General features: G+C 41.0%; 1 protein-coding gene across 1 annotated transcript; it reads right to left on the bottom strand.

Annotated features, from left to right (window-relative positions):
* Positions 1 to 4,268: 4,268 nt before the first annotated feature.
* Positions 4,269 to 15,468, bottom strand: PLAU (plasminogen activator, urokinase). Its single transcript, XM_019497228.2, has 11 exons — positions 15,338 to 15,468; positions 13,570 to 13,695; positions 12,605 to 12,662; positions 12,319 to 12,423; positions 10,966 to 11,140; positions 10,117 to 10,214; positions 9,265 to 9,460; positions 8,072 to 8,214; positions 7,241 to 7,381; positions 6,327 to 6,475; positions 4,269 to 5,635 (listed from the first exon to the last, which is right to left on the bottom strand). The coding sequence occupies exons 2-11, from the start codon at positions 13,627 to 13,629 to the stop codon at positions 5,447 to 5,449; spliced, it is 1,314 nt and encodes a 437-aa protein (XP_019352773.1). The 5' UTR covers positions 13,630 to 13,695; positions 15,338 to 15,468; the 3' UTR covers positions 4,269 to 5,446.
* Between the last annotated feature and the right edge of the window lie 6,069 nt (positions 15,469 to 21,537).

The following is a 21,537-nucleotide window of genomic DNA, read 5'->3' as shown; positions in this document are numbered from 1 at the left end:
AGGGCTGGGGAAGGGACAAGGTTCCTACATGCACCGTGTCAGCTTGATGTTGCTGACACAGTGTAGCTCCTCCCCTCCCCTGTCATTTCACTGTGTCCTGTCCTAGCCCCGCCCCTCCCTCCCCCATTTGCATGCTGGCCCTGCCCTGTTCCAGTCCCGCAGGTCGCGGTGCAGCAGGCGGGCGGGCGGGTGCGGGGGGTGCAGATGCCAGTGCGGAGGGATGCTGCGGCTGAGCCCACAGGAGATGCTGCTGCCGCTGCTACTGTGGCTGTGGCTGTTGGGGCAGGAAGCTGGCACCACTCCTGCCTCCCCGCATCCCCCCACACCCACAGACATTGCACTGGGGGTGGTGAGTCACGGGCCCTGGGGAGGGAGGGAGCCCTGCTGGTTGGGCTCGGGCTGCCCCGGGGGAGAGGGAACAGGGGGGTTTCCCTGCACATCCTGCACCCCCCTGTAGGGTCCCCGCATGTCCCTCTGGCTGCTGACCCCAGGCGCGCAGGTGTGGAAGCATCCTCAAGGCCGTCCAGGTGGCAGGGAGGACATGGCAGGGCCAGGTGGCTCCCCTTGACCCCTGCCCCCGCCAGGCTGTGGTCGGACTGGACAGGTCATGCGAGTGCCCACTTCTGCTGGCCCACTGGGTGATAAAAAGTTCATGATCTGGCCACACATTCAAAAAGGTTGGCCACCCCTGTTTTAAACCATCCCAGGTAATTGTCTGTCTAACCTGTCCTTGAAAACTTCCAAGGATGGAGTTTCCACAGTTTGTGCACTCTGTACCTTGCCAACCCAGGCCAGAAATGTGGAGTGTGCTGCTGGCACTACCCCCCATTCCCCTTGGCAGCTCATGAGTCCCACTCTGCCCCCTGCCTCTGTCCTGCTTAGGGCAGAACCTCTGTGCCCCCACCCCAGACAAAACACAGGAACCCCCACGCCTCCATGAGTGGGAGCAGCCCCACAGAGCTGGAGCCTGACTGGGCTGCAAGGCGAGCATGCGTCCCTTTGCTGACTGCCTGCAGCTGTAGAATGCCTGACAGATGATGTGGCAGCGAGGGGAGCCATGGTCGCCCATGACCAGTAGGTGGTCAGGTGTGACAGGCCACTCGGCTGTGCTCAGCAGTGTCTGGCAGCCCAAGGAAATCCTGGCAGGTGTGCAGGAGCACCTCCCCCTCCCCACCAAAGGGCAGACGTGTGCTCTGTTTGCTCCCTGTCTAACCTAGGGTGCTTAGAGTAAACTGTGTAACTTAAATCGATTCTACCTCAGGTGTTTTGAATCTCTGTACCTAGCCTCTGTAGGTGTCCTTCAGGTATGTGAAAACTCTTATCAAATCCCACCTCAGTCTTCTCTTCTCCAGACTGACTAGCCCTAGTGCTTTTAGCCTTTCCTCATAAGTCTTGCCTCCTAGGCCCCTAGTCATTTTTGAGGGATGATATGTCTTTTCCATAGTCTGCATCCATTTTTGTTTCTGCCTACGGAGCTCTTTACCTTGCTCTACACACAGTTCTCTTCATTATTTTGACTGTTCCCTCAGCATCCCTGTGCATTTCCCTGCATGCTTTATGTGGGAAAGGACAGTCTGTTGTAGGACAGATTGGGAAGCATTGGATGTTGTACTTCCAACTCCCACCTCTCCCTTAAGGTGCTGGCTATAGCTAGCAGACCCAGATGGTGTGGATCAGAGAAACTGAATCAGTTGGTGCAGGGGAAGTTACATGGAGGAACACTGTGGGGGAGCATGTGTCCCTCCAATCTCCTTCATGGCTGGGCTTAGTTTGCAGAGGTGGCTCTCATACGGTGTTCACATGTGAAGATTTCAATTTTGTCAGCTGTTTTGTTTTTATCTAAAATAAAATATTTTAACTTGAGAGGAGACAGTTGCCACGTGTGTGTGCAATCATGAGTTCTGCTTGTGGCTCTTCCTTTTGTTGTGGTACAGGGAAATATAGCACACGCTGTCTCTTGTTCACCAGGAGGTTGCTGCAGGTTATGCAACTTGTTTGTGAAGGATCCAAAAATGTCCGGGTTGTGAATATCTTTGAGCTTTTGGGGGTGGGGGAGAGGGAAGCAGTGAGGGAGGAGGACATAATACAAAACTGAACCTGAATTTTGCCAGATCTCTAGCCCTTGTCTCTATTCACCTTTTATCTGAAATCCCTGAACCTTAGGATGCACAAGACCATCATGCAAGTGTTACATATGGGGCCTTCTTCCTTTTTATTTGCAGTTGTATTGCTATCAATTAATTATGGTGTATGTTTTTTACTATCATACTACTATCCCACTATCATACTAACCCTAACACTCTTCAGATCCTGGTTTTATGGAAGTAGATCCTTAAATATGTTTCCATTTGTGTACCAGTATTTTAAAGGCTGTCCATACAAATAAGCTGCATTGTTTTAGCAGATAAGGTACCAAATCTTCCTGGCCTTCCTGACTATTTTAGAAGGATGCTGTAGTGATACTTGGGATTATTAGCTTTTCTAGTTAGAGCAGTGGTTTTCAACCTGTAGTTCACAGACCTCTGGGGGCCCACAGACTATGTCTAAGGGGTCTGTGAAAGACAGCTATGATCACTCAAGAGTATGTGAATACCCATACCTATAATTCAAAGGGGTGCATACCTCTATTTGAAATTTCCAGAGGGGCCCACATATGAAAAAAGTTGAAAACAACTGAGTTAGGGCAGCAGACAAATACATTGTATCTTACAGGCAGTATTCACATTGCCCCCTACATCCTGAATAGATAAGGGTCTACCCAATTCAAAGTGGCAGCCAGCTGTTTTCCTGGGCAGATCATGGGGCCAGCTGTCATTTTCAAGGGCTTATCATGGCAGCTCTCCTGTGCCTGTTGTTGTACATGCTCCCCCTGCAGTTTTAAGGACTAGGGGGCAGGCTGAGGTAATGTATAAGCTAGACTCCTTTGTATTCAGGTTTTCATAAGCTCATTTACTGAGGTGCCAAGTTTTATCACTCGGCACTCTCTCCAAAATTCCTGTTGGGTCATTTTTTAATACAGGCTTCTTCTAAAACCACTGTCTGTAAGGTCAAGAGATGGTGAAATACTTACTGCATCTTGTTTTCTGGGAGTAAAATGGTAAGTGATCTCCCAATGTCCCATATGCCTGAAATGTTGCAGCTTGCACATTTTTAACACTCCATGCCAGAACTGAAGATTTAGGAGTATCATCCCTGAAAGTTTTTCATATGGACCAATCATGGTGGTTGAATTTATTTGAAAAAAAGGTGAGGGGGAGCCACGTGGAGAGAAAAATCACAAAATGAGCTTTGGGAAATAGGTGCCAAGAGCACCTTATTTTTCTATCAGACTTAGCAGAAGATGCCTTGTGGGTAGAAAAACCTCCTGGTGTCTTGAGCTTTGATTATCTTTAGTCATTCTAGAGCAGTGATTCTCAACCATGGTGCTGTAAAATGCTTTTAAGGGTGCTGTGGGTTGCTGCTCAATATTTGCACTGTTAAGTGTGCCAACACCTACACATGATTCACAAAATAAATCCAGAGATTCCAATGTGAAAAAATATTCAGAGTTGTCATGGGACTTTTTTGGTTTTGTTTTTTGTTTGGGGGGGGGGGTTGTTTTTTGAGGGGGTGGGGGTTTGGTTTTGTGGGGTTTTTTGAGTTCTTTACAACAGAAGAATTGCTCTATCATTTTTCCATAGTCAAAAAATGAGTGAAAGCTAAAACTCCATTTTTGAGGTGTGCCTTGAGTCTAAACAGGGGTGACTTGAGTCCAACAAGGGGGATCTTGAATCTAAAAATATTAAGAACTACAGCTCTAGAAGGCAGCAGTATATGCAAATGTCAGCTAATATAAGCTTGAAAGAAAAGAGAAATTCTAGTAGGCTTTAGGGTTACATTATACATTTTCTTAGTAGAAAAACTTTTTTTTTCCTTGGACTAAATTTTGTGTCTACCCTCCCCCATCTTATAGCTACAGCAGTTTTATACTGCAGATTCAGGAAGGAAGGAACTTATTTCCTTTTGACTTATTGTACAATTGCTGCATTAACACTTCCTTTGCATGCTGCAGAAGAACACTGGTTTTGTTTAACTGAAGGAAGATCATACTAGAGGTCATAATCATTAAATAGCCTGTCTGGGCAGGACTGAAATCATCCCTCCTCAGTATTATTTGGTAGAAATTACTTGAACAGGAAGACTAAGATTTTGGGAGTTCTTAGTTCCTGTTCCTCCATTCAAGCCATGCCTTTTGCAGAGAAAAAAAAAAAGAGATTGAAACATCCACATAAGATTAGCCATTTTTATTAAGAGTTTTTACCCCCCTGAACAATAAGTTAAAAAACCCCATAAGATAAAAAAAAATTAAATAACAGTTGAGGTTCCAGCCTCCACACAAATATTACAAATAATTAAAAAACAGTTAAAAATAAAATTAACAGGCATATAATAAATCTTTGGAAAAGAGGTAGCTCCCAAACAACCTTATCTAAATGAATGGGGCTAAGTTCTGGCATCCTACACACCTGTAGCATACATACAGTGGACAGGCACTTGAGGGCAGAACTTGGCCAGAAATTAAAGGAAAATAAAATAACTTGCCCCTCACCCCAAACACCTGCCAATATCTAAACCTATAATCAGTGCACATATGGACGTATGTTGATATTGGAAGGGTCAAGACAAAACATTTGTGGGATTGGGTCTGAAAGCCACCTAGGGTTTTCTATAACAATTTAGTTTTCCTGTAATGTGCTCAGTTAACTGGAATGCCCTTAAAGTTATCTTAACAAGACATGACCACCAGTAATGTTACTGAGCATTCAGAATGTATAAAGTTTACAAGATTGCGCCCACATACCAAATATCACTTCATTCTAAGTAGAGATTTGTTTTTTTCTGACCAGAATGGCAGACAATACATGACAGTACAGTGACACAACTCTGTTCTGATACATGAGACCCAGTTCACTGTTTGCATACGGGTTCAACTGTATTAGGCTGCTAATGCTCCTGATGTTCTTCAGTAGGTTAAACTAAAACAATAGTTGTTTTAGAACAAAGGCACATACAAAATAAACACTTTTTCAAAAAGTTGAAATAAAATGAATAAGTTAATGATTGATAAAACTTTACAGATACTTGCAAAAGACTAATACTGGTTCTTATATAAAGTAGGGAGATAATTTACAGTACCATGCTTGGAAATGCTTATTATTTAAATGTTAGTTTCCTATGGAATGATTTCCAGGTAATCCACAGCAGTGGACATAGCAGTAGTCTATCTGCTTCAGATATGCTGACATGAAGCATTTTTAAAGCAAACTTGAGAGGAACCCACACAAGTAGTCTCCAAACTAAACACTCAGGGTTTCAATGTACTGCATCCATACATGGCTCAGTCCCATTCGTGTGACAGAAGTGCTCAGACTTCCTGCTTTGGATCCAGGCCTCAAGAAAAGGTCACTTATGTGGAGAGGAAATGGCTTTTGAAATGGATTCCATTCATCTCAGACTCAATCCAAGGAAGGTATTTAGTGACTCTGGTGTAGACTCCAGGACTGTTTTTCTGAGCACAGCCAATTCCCCAGCTGACAATCCCATACAGAGTCATGCTGTCATTGTGTTCGCAGACAAGAGGGCCACCGGAATCTCCCTGAAAATGCAAATACAACTGATCATGGTCTGTTTTCAGAGCGTAAAGCTTTCATTATAGCATCTGTCTCTTACAGGTAAGTTTCCTCTACTTTCTAAAATAATGGAACATTTGAATCAGGATTAAAATTACAAGGTTCCTTTACAATGAAGTATTTTGCTCATCAAATATAATGTGCAATTAATTCTACCTACAGGAGATTTGCAGCTAAAAGCTGGTTCTGTTCCCTCATTTAAGGTCAGGGAAGGCCCATCCACTTTGTGTGAGGTGCCTGTGCAAAGGCAGTGCACCTCTGTGAACCCATCTCCTATCACATCTCTGCAGAGCTGAGTTTGAGGGAGGCAGAGGGATCTACCAAACACTGTTTCAACAGAAGTAGGAATGCAGTAGTAGCTGAAGCTGTCGTAGGCTTGAGGCTGCAATCGTAGCCATTAAAAAGTGCAGCTGCTCCTTTCCTCCACATACTGGACAGAGGTATAGGGGAAAGTTTTGCTTTCCCTGCTCCATTCAAAATCTTTTTTGAGCCATGTCTGGCTAGTGCAGGGCATACTTAATTACAGAGATACCTTGTTTATATGAAGGAACACCAGAATTTCTTGACTCTAAAAACGCATGACTTAGGGTTTTAGTAGTGCATTCTGCAAGGACTCTCTCAGAAGTAGTTTGAAAAAAAATATATAACCACTCTTACCTTGCAGGCATCAACTTTCCAGTTAATATCCCCAGCACAGACCATGTTTCTGGTAATTTTGTAGTCTTTGTAGTATTCATCCCGGCACAGAGATTGTGATATTAAGTTCACATTGGCTGACTTCAATATTTGAGAGTAGAAATAGTCAACTGCAAACAACAGGAACTAGTTCAGACAGGCCTTTTCCAAAAATTCTAATGCTGTTTTTTGTGCAGATGTACTACACCAGACATATTCCTATTCTATTTTTCTGTACATGAACTGCAGTTGTTCATAGCCTAGGATTTTCAAAGTAGCTCATGGCAATAGGCTCCAGCTGAAGTAAGCCCTTTAAAAATGCCAGCCATGGCTCTTTATACAATCTCCTTCAGTTTCCATGTTTAGATTTTATGATGCTCTTTATTTTTGTTAAGAATTCTATTTCAGCATTCTTCCAAGTATGAAGTGCCCAACATCAACATCATGATGGGAGGGATGGAAATTTATCTTGGTATATGGCAGTAGGGAGTAATACCACACAGTGTATGGGTTACTGCAGTAGCAGAGTGTAAGGAACACTGTTACTTCTGAATTTTGGGCTGAAGATATATTTTCTCTATGTAATCTATAGTTCTATCTATATTAACAATATTAAGAGACTGTGTTTCCACTATACCATGCTCAAATTGTGTGCCAGCTTGCCCTGCTCTTTTCTCAAGTGATTAAAAAAAATCCCCTAACCAAGGTTTTTTTATTTGTATTTAAAAAGAAAAAAAGTGACAGAGACACCTGGCCTTTTATGTAGGCACAGAGTAATAGTTGGTCCTTTATGCACCAAACCTAAAGTAAGAGGTAAAACAGATTCCCAAGTCTGATTAGTCTCACATCCCCTCATTCCATGAATACAAGCTTGAGAAGAGGAGAAATTTACTTACAGTTATCTTGTTTCCCATAGCCAGAAACTTCACACTGGGTGTTGTCCCTCAGTTCCAGGTTTTCAGGTGGCAAACAGACAATTTTGACATATTCGGATTCAACTGCACATTGCCCAGATGCTGACTGTATTTTCATCAAAGCTGAACAAACAAACAAAATCAGAGAGTGCACTTAATGTTGTATAGGAAATGTTCATAATAAATGCTGTACTTATACACAAATTCTATCATCCAATCATAGGGTCTGATTCATAGCTGGGATATTTTTTGGTCCCAAATCCATCTTTGCCAAGTTCAAACTGGTAAGCTTTCCAGCCTTCACTTTCAATTACCTGCATGATAATGAATGACAAAACTCTGAGAAATAGATTTCTCATTGATGGAAATGAGATCCTATTAGCCAGGTGAATCTTTTATCAGTAGTTCTTTGACAGGATACTGGGGTTAGCAACGTGTGTGTAAGACATTGCACCACACACAGCAATTGAGTCGCACCCTGACTTAAGCACCTGTTATTAAAACTTCAACTTTAAGCCTGGATCAGTGAAAAACAAAATGTGCCTTTGTTTTTTTTCCTGAAGGGGGACAGGGTATGTGGAACTGGGTAGCAAGTGCAAAACAAGTAAATCTGTTCTGATAACATGCAAAAATCCTGTAGTTTGTTCTTCCAAGAACATTACAAAGACAACTGGCTGGTACAAGAGGGATTTCTTGCCTGATAGAGACCTAAGTCTCTCTCTCCTTACTCTAACTTAAACAGCTTCTTTCTCCTTATGTGACAGTAATACATTAGACTCCAGATTTGAGAGACATGTTTTAGATGGCACTTACCAATATCATTCTCATAACCACCTGACTCATCTGAAAATCTCGGATGAGTGATTATTTTTTCCACCCAAAATTTCTGTTCTTTTTTATCAGTGGAATTCAGCTGGGATTTTCCAAGAATAACTGTATATTCTGATGGGTGTATCCTGGATGGAAGATAAAGAAGACATAAAGATATTGGGCTTCTGAAAACAAACCTTGCTCATGTTAAATTTTATTTATAATGTGGGTCAAGCCTTAGTTATGTGAACATTTGTCTTCCTATTCCTGTTTCATAACAGGCATATGGTTACTTCTCTAATTGCTTATATGGTATAGCAAATTAGGTCACTGTGAAAGTCTGAGCCTAAGTATTTCCTACGGTGGAGGTGTCCAAGCTGTGGCTCACTTGTCACAAGGCTAGGGGCCTGAGCAAAAAAAAAAAAAAAAAAAATCTCAGCAGCAGGTAGGGCAAGAAACAGATGGCACAGGAGCACATTGGGCAAGGAGTACAGGGCAGGAAGCAGAAAGCAGAGCAGCAGATTAGGAAGGGGAAGAGGATCAGAGTGGCACTAAGGAAAGGTGTGTGGTTAATTTATGGCACACCTGCAAAAAAAGTTGCCCCCCCCCCCCCCCCCCCCCCCCCCCCCCCGTTCTAAGGAGTGGAGATTCCTGATTCTCCATTTGAAAAGAATGAGTTTTCAGATCCCCACACATACTTTGATAAAACTCCAGCCTCAATCTATTTCTAACTAGCTCTCTTGTTTTTTTTTTAAAATCTTTAGCCTCTTCTTGGTAATGAGCCCTCTTGAAGCACCTTAAATCCCAGGGGAACTGACACTATGTTATCAGCCAGCTTCCCATGAAGTATTCTGTGAAGATGGTAGTTGAAAGGCAAGTTGAAAACAAGTTTTGAGAAGAGATGAGCCACAAAAAAATCCTGGCTTAAAGTTATCCTAAATTTCCACCTGAATTTGTTTTTTTTAAATTATAACCTGGTAGCTCCACTCTGTCACAACATTCCTATTTTATTATGAAATGGAAGATTTAGGCTTTCTGTGGCTTAATCTTAATATATGTACTCTTGGCATTGCTAAAAAGAGCAAATTTGTTGACAGAGTAACTGCTGTGTTGTGTTTAAATAAATGGCCATTGCCCTAAGAGGTCAAGCTAAGAAAACTGGAAATAGGAAAAGGAGCATTAATACTGACACTTACTCTTTTGGGAAGCAGTGTGCTGCAGTAAGCAACCAGCAAGGGTGGATGAGACTGCCACCACACACAAACTGATCCTCAGCTGCTCTCTTTGAATAATGATAGATGGTACCTATCCAAGGCTGAGACTCTATCTTTGCAGGTGACCCGCTAACAATTTTGTAGTACTTGGTCTGTCTCCTTTGGCCACATGTAGGCCCTGTAAAATAAAGGAAAACCTTTTTTCAAATGCATTTATAGTATGGCAGCCAATCGCCTGTCCATGTGCTGAAACAGAAAATAGCAAGTCATGAAAATGTCAAGATGGTGTTCACACTTATACCATCCAGCCCTTTTGAAGATGTTAATTTTAAGTGGCACATGTTATATGGTACTTCTGCCTTTAGTTTATCAATGGAAGCTATTTGAGCATAGAGGGCACTTATGCACGTGCAGCATGGCTGCTCTGACACACAGTAATTACAGTGCTTCAGAACGGACTGGATTAATTGAGTCTGCTAGAGTATGGTAATTACCGTGCTCCAGCAGACTCCAGCATCACATGTATCAGCATCCTACACTTAAAAATGGCAGCAGAGGTACTTTAACTAAACCTCGTTCAACAAGCTTTAGATAAAGCGTCCCCGCTGCCATTTTTCAGTGCGGGGATGCTGATACATGTGATGTTCCAGGTGCTTTAAAGTCCCCTTCCTTCTCCCCACCCTCCGGGGTGCTCATGTATAAATCCCCTAAGAGTATAACAACAGTATTCGGTTCCCACAAGTGCTAAAAATCTCCAGTTTGAAGTTCCCCACTTCCTGTCAAAAGTACATGTATAAAGTAACCAGAGTACAGTTAAAGTAAGTCCTAGCTTACCTGTGTCACTGTGACACATTTGTATATTACAAAAGCGTGGCATAATCAGGAACCCTTTCTTAACATAACACCAGGGTTTAGACCTTCCATCTGGATTTCTGGAGAATGAGAAAGAAAATCATTTGTTCACTATTACTGCTAAGTGCTAATGACTCAATAAAAGGCTAACATCCATCAACAAGAATGATCAGAGCTCTTCTATTGAAAAATATATTAAAGGAGTTACTTCACAGAAGGACAATAGTAAATTTCTGATAACAAAAACTAATAGCTCATTAGTTTTATTAATTCATAGGATCATAGGATAGTAAGGCTGGAAGGACTTCACAATGTCAACTAATCCAGCCTCCTACTCAAGGCAGGATCATCCCTGACGACAAACCTCCCAGCCAAGTGTCTGCCTAACCTGCTCTTGAAAACTTCCAACAATGGAGATTCCAATTTTTCTATGTAGCCTGTTCCAATGCTTAAGTCCCTTATAGCCAGAAAATCTCTCCTAATTGCCAATCTAAATTTCCCCTGCTAAAGCTTGAGGCCATTGCTTCTACTCTTGTCCCTTATAGTCATGGAGAAAAGTCCATCTTCACCTTCTCTGTAATAGTTGCATTGGTTCTTCTCTTTAAAGGTCCACTTCTGCAAAATGCCAGGAGTCCCCAAATACCATTAATTTCAGTGGAAGATCAGGAGACTAGGCAGTTTGCACAATTTACCCAAATATTTGAAATCAAATTTTAGCAAGTAGCTCTTTGAAGCTCCTGGCATTTCACTGAATATATACACCATTATTATAGGGACTTTGGGGCTGAAGAGTGTGTGTGATAGCACTTAGTAACTGCTTCATTATTGTACCTGCAGTAGTTGTGTTTGCCCAGTCCAAGCTGCAGAGCGTCCCTCATGTTTGCATTGTAGGGTCTCCTTTGTAATGAGGGAGAGTCCCATGACAAACATTCTTCGTTGTCCCCATACTCAGACACCGTTCCTCTATAGTCTTGACCATTTTCATTAAAACATCGTGTTTCAGAGTCTGAAATATGAATATAAAGTTGGCAGCCTGTTTGGGATTGTTAACAGTAAGCTGAGATGGAAATAAGCCATGTAGCCCTTCCAATAAGAAAAAGATTGACTGGTCTAAAATGTCAGATAGTTGCAACATTCTGCATATGCAGAATTTTGCGTGTGCGTTCATGTGTGTGCATTCATTACAATTTTTCACTAAGGTCTTGGGGTTTTGGTATCAAATATCTACCATATATTCTTTATTTTCAGGCTTATATTACCTTTTATTTAAGAATCTCAGCCTGCTTCACCAAGCTAACAGAGTCTCCCAAAACTTCTGGAGAAACATTCCAAACAAACAGTCTAAGTAAAGACAGTCAAAAAGCCTGAGGCTGAATCAATTCAGTCTTCGCAGGTTAATCTAAGCTATGTAGATTGGACTGATAAAGAAGTGAACAGACATTCACTTTTGATTCTGGAAATGCAGCCACATGCCTGCAGTGGCCCAGGCCAGAGGCCGGGGAGGGGGGAGGGGGGAAGGGAGACACTAAAGCACGCCTCCCTGCTCAGCTGGTGCAGACAGCTTTGGCCAAGGTTAGCCGCCTACCTTGTCGGCAGGGGGGAGGTACAAAGTATTCTGGGATGCTGGGGGACTGTGAGTTAACTTGAATATAGAGTGGATCTGGGACAGAAGTTCAATAAACCAATTTAACCTAAATCAGTTAAGTCTGATACTACATATGCCCGGGTTTATCTTAAACCAGTTTCAGCCATTTTGAAAGTGGTTTATATGCACTGAACTTGTTGTGCTACAGATTTGAACCCGTTTCAGATCACTTGTATTGATTTATGTGTAGTTTCTGTCCCTAGTTACAGAGTGTATCTTATAAAGTGGGAAACTGAATTGGAGAGGTCATGACCTTCAAGAAGTAGATAATAGAACCAGAAGTGCTGACTACCTCTATTCTAATACAGTGATTCTCAGCCTTTTTGGACTTGAGGCATCCCCCAATGTACTCGATGGTTGAGAGTCAGTGTTCTAATATTTTGGCATTGCTTCTTTCTCCTGTGTATTAGTAATAGATACCAATCTAGAGGCCTTCTTTATTGGTACACAAAAAAAGGAGGTAATAAATTGTAAATTCAGAAAATGGGTGTTAGGAAGGAGGAGGAATCTAGATTGGGATAGGAACTATTCCACCTTACCTATTTCACAGTGATTCCCACTATATCTATTTGGACATGAGCAACGGCTAATCCCGGAAAAGAGTAGATAGGAAATGCAAGTTCCTCCATTCAGACAATTACAATCTGTTAACAGAAGACATCAATAAGCAAGGTTACAATTTGTCAATAGTTCCATAATGTGTAGTTGAAGGCTGCACATTTAGTATATAAATATCCAAAAGTAATGTGTTCCATCTCGTGCTATGTGTACTTACTGTGCAACAACTAGTTTTAGGCTATAAAAGTAGAAGTGGCAAGTATTTACCTTTGTGTCCCAATTTGTGTTTGCTGGGTGAGTTGTACAATTTCTGTCTATTCCAAACCTAAAGGGAGAAAAAAAAAATAGAAGTTTTTTTTTGGTTATGGAATATTTTCTTTTAAACTGTTGCATTATTTATGTCTGTGTCTCTGAAGCATATGCATGTAGACCTATTCCTGAATGTACACCTGCAGTCTTGAGCAGCACGCATGCAGCTGATTGATAAGCAAGAATTTAGAGGAAGTCTATTTGTAATAAAGTAGAATTAAAATACCGAAAAATTTAAATGCATTGACTTAATATTATAATTGCAGTTCTTCTTGGTAGGCTTAAGCAGTCCCACAAACCAAGCCCAAATAGCTACCTAAGGCAGGGGTCGGCAGTGTTTTTGGGCAGAGTGCCAAAAAACACACACAGCCTTGACTTGTAAGATGTCACGTGGCAGGGGAGCCAGGAGGGGCCCAATCTTCGTTGCTGCAGTTCAGCTCTGGCCCCTTCCCTGCCATCTGTGCCGAAGAATGTGTGCCAAGTAAAATGTCTTTGTGTGGTACCACACTCTGGCACCCATGCTGGGGTTTGCCTACCCCTAAACTAGGGCATTCGAGGGGAGACTATATTACTACCTTCTGACAAATCTTAGTGACTTCCTAGAAACTGAGGTTCTGCAACTGGATTAGTATTAAGAAAAAGTAAGAGGAAAAAATCCTCTCTGCACCTTTCTAATAACTATTTAAGGTCTCTCTAGAAGACCACTTCAGTGTTTCCTTTTCACCATAATTAGAAGAAATGTGGATGAAAATAACAAACAAGTTCAAAATACAGTCATGCCATCAGATAAAGCCAGTTGTTTATAAGCATTAGAAAGTAGAATTCTAATAATAGGCCAAGTTTAGAGATGAAAGGAGAAGTTATTGGTCATGGTCAATAAATAGAGGCTATAAGTGGGTGCCCCTGCTTATTTCAAAACTTACAGAGTCTAGTCCTGTGACGAGCATGCCCAGCATTACTGAGATGATGACAAGTGACTTCATGGTTTTGGGTAAGGTCTGGTTTAGTTCCTCTTCTCTTATCTGCGGTTTTTGGTGGGGAGTTTGTTTCTGAAAATAAAAAAAAGGAGCTTAGAAGTGTGTTGTGGTTTGGAGTGCCAGGTTACTCTCTTTATTTTGTCTTTATTCAGGTGCTTGACTTCATCACAAATCATGGTACTATTAATTAGAAGAAGAAGTAAAGGCACTGACTTTGTATGACTATTTGCCCTTCATTTTTACAGGCCAAAAGAGTGCTTATTGTTTTTTTACTTAAAAAAAATAGCTACCATGTCAATTTGAATTTTTGCCTAGCCCCTTTCCTGAAGCTGGAAAGTTTCTCCATTTTACAGTTGGATATGGATATGGAAGCTGAGCAGGTCCACAGTGAGCAACTCTTGTTGAAAAAAAAAAACTTGTACAGGCAGTACAATAGACAGGTGACTCCAAAAAAAGGACAAATTCTGATTTCACTTTCCACAGACTTGCAAAAAAACTAGAAAGGGGGAATAAAGAATTTCTTTGCAAAATGTACCTTGAAATATCTTGCTTTGGTCAATTCAGGTATCAAAATTAATATTATTTTGCAGCCTCTTTTCAAGCATTGGTGCAAAACAATATTACTGATTTTTGTAACTTCAATTTAAGAAGTCGAAGCAGAAGGTAGAATGGAGAGCTCCCTTGTTATTCTACTATCACCCAAATGTAGAGTTGTAAGGAATATGATGACAAGGTTACTTGGTTGCAGTTCTGGTTTGTTATCTGTTTTGAAGGGATGGTAGTATTTCATGATAAGACTTTTCAAAAGTGCCCAGCAACCATGGGAGCACGGTAGAGTTTCATAAGAGCTCATGTCTTATTTAAGTACCTACATTGCCCTGGATATGAACTGTGGATGCTGAGCACAGGGAAAAAAATTACCACTTCATTAAGGTACCATCTAAATCTGGTGTTTGCTTTTTCTCCATTTATTTGGAGTTTTGAAAGCTAGTAAGTAAAAAGACTTTGGATGTATTCTCTCTTGGTTTTGCAAATGCAATTGCCTCTGTCAGCCAGAAGGACTGTCTGCATATAGCAAAGGCCAGCTTGCCTGATGTCAATGGCAATCTGCCCATAATAGACTGCTTTTCCAAGCCAATTTTGAATTGTTTTTCAAAGACAAAGAAGAAGTAACTGGTTTTCATGTTTCTAAAGCAAGTCAGTTCAATTAAGTGGAATGTAATTTTTTCCTGCAACAAAAATTGTATTCCTGGAGTGACAAAACCAAGGGATAAATGTCCAAAAGGAATGTCTAAATGCTGAAAGAACCTAAACTATAAGCAGTGCTGGTTAAACAGTGCAAGAAAATAACCTGTGTCTCAGATATATAGATATATGCATTTCTCAAATTCATTTAGATTGCAGATTTATTGCTCTGTTAACCCATTTTCAATCTGGATTTGTAGTCTGCAGTTTTTAACACATTAAAACAATTGGTTGTTTATTTGCAAACAGAATTTAGGAAATCCAGTTCTTCAACACCACTAATAACACAACGTTATAGGCTATGGAAGGTTGCATTATACAATGTTTGGAATGTAAACCTAGCAATCAAAATCAGCTTTACAAAAATGCAGCTTTTCCTATAGGCTTTTGAAAAAGGCATCAATTTTACAATGCCACAAGGACAGTGTGCCTGTAAAATACAACTGGATTTTACAGGTATGGTACTTACCAGTTCACTAACAATGCTGCAGGCTTGCCGTGTTCTGAGCTGACAGTGCCAAAGGCTTGCAGTGCTCTGTGCTGTTACAGCAGCAGCCTCAGAGCTGGAGACTCTTTAGCAATCCAAGCTCACCAGAGGTTCCCACTGTTCTGCAGAGGAAGCACATCACTATTTAAACCCTTAGCCTGAACTGTGATTGGTTGGCTCTTGTCAGTCAAGCATTCCTTTTTGATGACCACAGCAGTGTAGGTTTATATTGCCTTAATCTTTTCACCACTAGGAGAATTAAGAAAAGTGCATGTTTAGGTCTTTGCAAACAAAAATGTCTGAATGACTCAGGAGGGGAATTCTAAATGCTACTTGCTATAGTTTCAGTGGTGTGGGGAGAAGCAAATAATTCATAATCTAACAGATAAAATTAACCATATTCATAAGTTGGTCTTCATGAGTTCCTTATCTTTGTGTGTCCGGTGACAGCCAATAAAATCTTACTGGAGTGGAGAAGAACATGGAGGAGTTGAAACAGCATGTAACAGCACTAATCAAGCAATTGCACGTTTCTATAAACCCTTCCATAGTACAGGAAACTAAAGTTCTTTACCATCTGTGGGTGCCCTCTTGTGGACCAGAGCAAAATTTAACCCCATATATTAAGGAAAATCATTTCTTCTGGTGAAATACTGGCATTGTTAAGGGATATCAGGCATGTTTTATGTGCCAGCAGCACTGAACAAGTTTTTAGAACGTAGATGAAGAGTACCATCTCTAACTGAAACTCAAGAAGGTAAAACTTGGGTTAACAGAATGCATTACTTGAGTTGAAATGGTTAGATCATAGAATTCAGAGAATGGAAATAAATGTTTATCCTATCCAAAGCTATTTGCCATTTCCTATAGAGTAATACCTTGTCCAGAGAAATATTGCATAGCCTCTTATGCACCGCTGATTCTGTTAGTCTATAAAGTGTACTCTACCTTCTGCCTGATTTCAGACTAACACAGCTAACTACCTCTTTAACAGGTGAAAACATGGGGATGTCCTGAGGGGTAGATCTATATATGAACCAAAGAGTTCTGTGGATATGATAGGTAGCCTACCAGCATACAAAGAGTTCCTTTTTGATGTGAAGATCCTCTGATCCTTTTGTCATGTGAAGATCCGTCCTTGAAAATGGTTTGGAGGTGTCACTGACACAGGAGTGCAAGAATAGGTGATGAAATGTCCCTTAAAGGATTGGGTTTGGAGTCCAGTAACTGTTGGGTTAATTGTTGTGATTAGAGATCCCAAAACCTCTTCATTAGCATCTCTTTTGTGGGATAATGAATGGCAGCATCTGTGTGAAGAAGTAATGACAGAGAGCAAGATAGAGTTCAAACAAACTCTATCTGCTTTGGCTTCTGTAACAAATGCTTGCCTTGTTAGAGGCTCATGTAGTGGTCAAACATACTCTCAGTTCTTTATCCAGCTCTGGAAGCTAGTATTGGGACAGTTGCTTTGATTTTGCAAGCAAGTAGAGTTTATGGTTACTGAATAGAAAGAAATGAATTGAAGAAAATAGATTAATTTGGAGTCTCAAAAATAGAAAACCAACCAGTACTTTATAAATTTCAGTAAAACCACTTCTATCTCTTGTCATGGTGATCAAATATACCAATGTAAAGGAGAATACCTAGTCCATCTTGAAAATGCAGAGCTGTTATCAAAAGTAGAAAATGGGCCAAACTCTACTAAGATATAATAGTTATGCAGCCTGTTGGCTTCAGTTGAATTATCTGTTGTATAAATTATGGAAACATTTACTCTAAATTTTAGAGAAAATTAAGAATACTGATTCACTTGCATATTTTTCATATTACATTTAGAACAGTTGGGGAAAGGAAGATAAAGTAGAAATTCCTTCTCTTCCATTCCTTGTAGAACTTAAAATGCCTTGTTTTAAGATGTTTTAGCAGTCCTTGAGCTAAATGTTTCCCTCATGTAAAAGCCCTCTGGCCAGTGAAGTGATAAAAATTGATTCCTCCTTAACAGCACACACCTACATGTTTTGAACTACTAATAACCATAGAATTACATTTAAACTACATAACCTTAAAACACATGCTGTTGTGGGTAAAGAGAAGACTTAGGGATCTAATCCCATACATCTTCCTTGTCTGATAAAAGCTCAATGCTACTGTAACATTAGAAGATGAAAATTAAATGTAGTTAGAATTACTTCAGAAATGGGCTTAATTTACTATAGGGTGTTCTTAAAAATATTTTATCCTAAATTTACTTGTCTATCCTACCTCATCTACCTTAGAATGAATTCCGATATTCTCATTGATATAGTGTTGGTTCATCCCTAGTTACAAATATAGTCTTAGGGAAGTCACTATCAATGTGATTTAATGGGCCTGATAGTTGTGCAACAGACAGATGGAGCTCCAGCTCTGTTTCTAGAGATAGGAGAGGAATGTATTTTGTAGCACTATGTGAATATCTGTTCCCACTCCAGCCTTTGAATTCAAACTTGTTCAAAGAAGAGGCCTGAATTCTGCCGAAAATGTCTTCAAAATGTTCTTTTTTCAGTTGAAAGGAGGGGAAGGAAGGCAACAGGATTGGTGAAGTCAACTTGGAGCAGTACTAAGACTCAAGCTTGAGACTAGGTGGATGGCAACAGTCCCATGAGTTAACAGGAATCCAGATTACATCTGGCCAGAGGATATTGTGCTTAGTCTTGCTCACTTTTTTGATATGTTCACAGACATTAAGATAGGACCAAGGTTGCCGTTGCCCCCTAGATCCCAAAGTCAGAATAATCGAAAGAGCCAAAAGAGGATTCAAAGGGATGGAGGCAGGATGCATGGGAGTGACTGGCTTTTTTGGGGTGAGGAGGGAGCAGGCTAGGTCACTATGTGATTCACAGGGGGGAGTGGAGAAGGGAAGTGAGCAGACCCTGAACTGGTGGGCCCTACCCAAGCCAGACAGCTCCACTTTCTTCTCCTTCAGCCCTATGAAAGAATGTACCAGACTCCACCTGCTTCCCAGACCATCTTTATGGGAAAACAAGGGTCAGCTTCTGGCAGCTAGGTTTCCTCTCTGATTCTTACATCTGCCTGAGGAACAACAATAGAGAGCACCTCTCTGGGGGGCAGAACAGGCTTAGGTAGGGAACAAGCCTCCCTACACAAAATCTTTCTTCCTTATTATCTCATGAGATGGTCAGGTTAGTGATTCTCTCCCCAGATCCCTATGGAAGCTATGCAGAGATTTCACATCTCCCCTAGTCATCTCTCCCACCAAACAGTATGGTCTGCACTTCTTATGCAAGCATAGAGGCCACATGGTGGAAAGGCCTGCCCCTCTTTATCTTCTTTCTAAGATGGGTAACATTCAACTGCCATGACATTCTGCCAGGGTTGCTGTCCAACCACAGTCCCACTTGATTTCTTTGGGCCAATTTTTTTGTCGGAATATTGAGAATGGGTGTATGTCTACTGCAAACCACAGCATGGTGAAAAACTGCCCAAGCTAGCTCAGAGACTAGAAGCACTCTACTTGCCTGCTTCCTGAGAGGCTTCTGAGCAGTATAAATTAACTTTGTGCTGCCATGACTAGACTGCTTCTGTTTGAGCTAACTGGTTTATAATTAACTTGGGCATCCCTACAATACATTACAGTCTGCACTGTAGATTATGTTAAAGCTCTAGCTGAAATAACCCTTGGCACCTATTATATCCCATCATGGCTGATTTTTCACGTGGTAGAAATCTTACTGCATGCTATTATATAAAGACTGTAACAGGAAATAGAAATGAGGCTTTCATAACCCAGAATCTGAATGACTTAGAATTAATAGTGAGTTAATGAAAGGCTTGTCAAAGACACTATGGAACTGCTAACTCAACACTGAACTTTAACTAAAAATGAACTTTGACTCAAGCTTGAAGAAAGAAGCTGAAGTTGAACTATGTTCCAAAACTGTATGATTGGTATTGGTGACTTGTGATCAAGTCTTACTCTTTGACCTTTTGCTTCCTGCATGCTGCATTCTTCCTTACATAAAGAACGACACTTCTTTATCATCTGTCCAACGTGGCTACAGTTTCATTGTAGGCTTTTTGATCAAAGTTTGGCAAAAGTGTGTACAGAGAGGAGGGTAAGGGACATCTGAAGAAAGCATAGGTGTTACTGAAACTGTCACTGGTGATTCCATAGATGGCATGTTACCCCCATAGTAGGATTCTAGGGTCCTGGTTTATATAATGCAAGTTCCTAAATTAAGATGCAGTGTCTGCTGTTTGAGCAGATACTCTGATCTCAAACACAGCAGGCTGGTCCAGGGAAGAGAAAAAATGTAAATGCGTTTTTGTAGTGTTGCTCCATGTGGCCTGACCCTGCAGATCCCTTGCATTACTTTTGCATCCTTGAACAATTCTTGTGGACATCAATGGGAGATCCAACCCTCTAACGCTTTCAGGATCTGAGCCACAGCATCACTTAGCTTTCAGCCACTGTTAAAAGAATCAGCCACATTTTGTAGTTCAAGTACCTTGAACATGGGCGACTGGTGATACCTTAGTCGGGGGGGGGGGGGGCACAGTGACAAGTCAGCAACTGAGGGCAGGGCGTCCCCCCCACGGCCAATCTCACCGCAGCACTTCCACTCTCTGGCCGGCACTTGCTGGGGGACACCAGCATTCCCGTCTGCCCCCCTGCCCATTGCCTAAGCAGCAAGTAAGCACAGCCTGTCAGGGGGTGCACTGACGTTCTCGGGGGGTGCACATGCACCCCCGTGCACCCCCTATGCATCGCCACTGATCTTGAGTATATTTGACTAGTCTGTCAACCTAAGCAAACTTAGAAGACAGAACATTCCAGCCGGGTGAGAACACTGACCTTTTTAAAGAAGCACAGGCTCAGTTATTTAGGATTGTGGGATTTAGAGAAATTGTAACGATCACAGTTGATTTTCATTCTGATATTTGTGATTTGTTCAGGAAGAAATAAAATGTGTCCACTATACATTTTCTTATGACCTCTAGTTGACACCAAAAAGATTTCTCAGATAGTTTAATTAATGATTTAAACACAACTACAAGTCCCTCCACAGGTTTCCTTGGACATACAGTTTTACCCTAAATAATGCCTCTTATGAATACAATCTTAATATTCCTTGTCTGGAATCAGACTGGTTCAGCAAGAAAGCTTGAGACATTTGTGAAGTAATGGAGCCCACCATGTGTTTAAAGAGGCTTCAGTTCTTTGCCCTACCTAGCCCATATAACTACAGTGGCAGATCGTTTTGGAAAATTCCAATGAAGCTAGTGTGTATCTGCACAGATGCAGCAGTCCCTTCATGTGGGTGAAGTTCTGGGATTACAGCTCAGATGTGTTCACTTAGGGCATGGTTCTGATTTCTCAAACTTGGGCTTTATACTGTAAGAGAAATTTACTGGAGTGCCTTCTGATTTACAAGACATACAATTTAGATCAGAATTAGATCTACTAAGTGCTTAATCACCCTGAAATAGGAAAGTGGAACTGGCTTCTTCATCACTCATGGCCCATCAGGCATAATGCAAATTTTTGTTGGTTTAAATGTGCCTACCATCAGTTGCATCTGTAACCTCCCTTATCCTCTACAGACTGATACAGATGTAACTCAGAGAAGAGTTAAGCCTGGAAACTGGAATTTAGCTAACAGTTGAGGGTGTCAAGTCAGTGCTTCTCCCCTAAACAGTTGTCCCTGTAGTAGTAAGGGATTTAAAAGACAATAACTTGTATTTTGTTAGTGAACTAAGTAGCTCTGACTACATGAGAACAGATTTCTTGAGTGGTGCAATCCTGTTTTCACCGTTACTTTCTCCAGAAGAACACAGCAGAATGGTTTTCAAGGTAGTCAATTGTAGTCTTATACCATTTATAATATTAAAAGAATTATTTCACTATTATGAACACTTTTAGAATTATCTACTTCAGTGTTCACCAACTTGGGCATTGTTTTGAGGGACTGTTTTGTTTTCTCACTTTTTTAATCAAGAAAGTTTACTTTTCAAATCAGATTACCTCTGGTTCTTAAAGAAAGACAAATAGGTTAAAAAGTTTGAAACATTAACTTATCTTTATCACCTAAACAAACACATTGCCTTCTTAAATTCTTACTCTAAAACTACAGCTCACCTGTAGCGGTCAGGAATTTCCAAAGTAGCTGATTTTAAAGTAA

The sequence above is a fragment of the Alligator mississippiensis genome, chromosome 6 (genome assembly GCF_030867095.1).
Source record: "Alligator mississippiensis isolate rAllMis1 chromosome 6, rAllMis1, whole genome shotgun sequence".
NCBI classification, from domain to species: domain Eukaryota; kingdom Metazoa; phylum Chordata; order Crocodylia; family Alligatoridae; genus Alligator; species Alligator mississippiensis.
This window is presented reverse-complemented; position numbering and strand designations above follow the sequence as displayed.

Coding starts and splice junctions, on each gene's coding strand:
- PLAU (XM_019497228.2), bottom strand. CDS start 13,629: ATGAAGTCACTTGTCATCATCTCAGTAATGCTGGGCATGCTCGTCACA. Junction 11,141..12,318: donor TGGGAATCACTGTGAAATAG/GTAAGGTGGAAT, acceptor TTCATATTTCAG/ACTCTGAAACACGATGTTTT. Junction 9,461..10,116: donor AATGTGTCACAGTGACACAG/GTAAGCTAGGAC, acceptor TTTATTTTACAG/GGCCTACATGTGGCCAAAGG.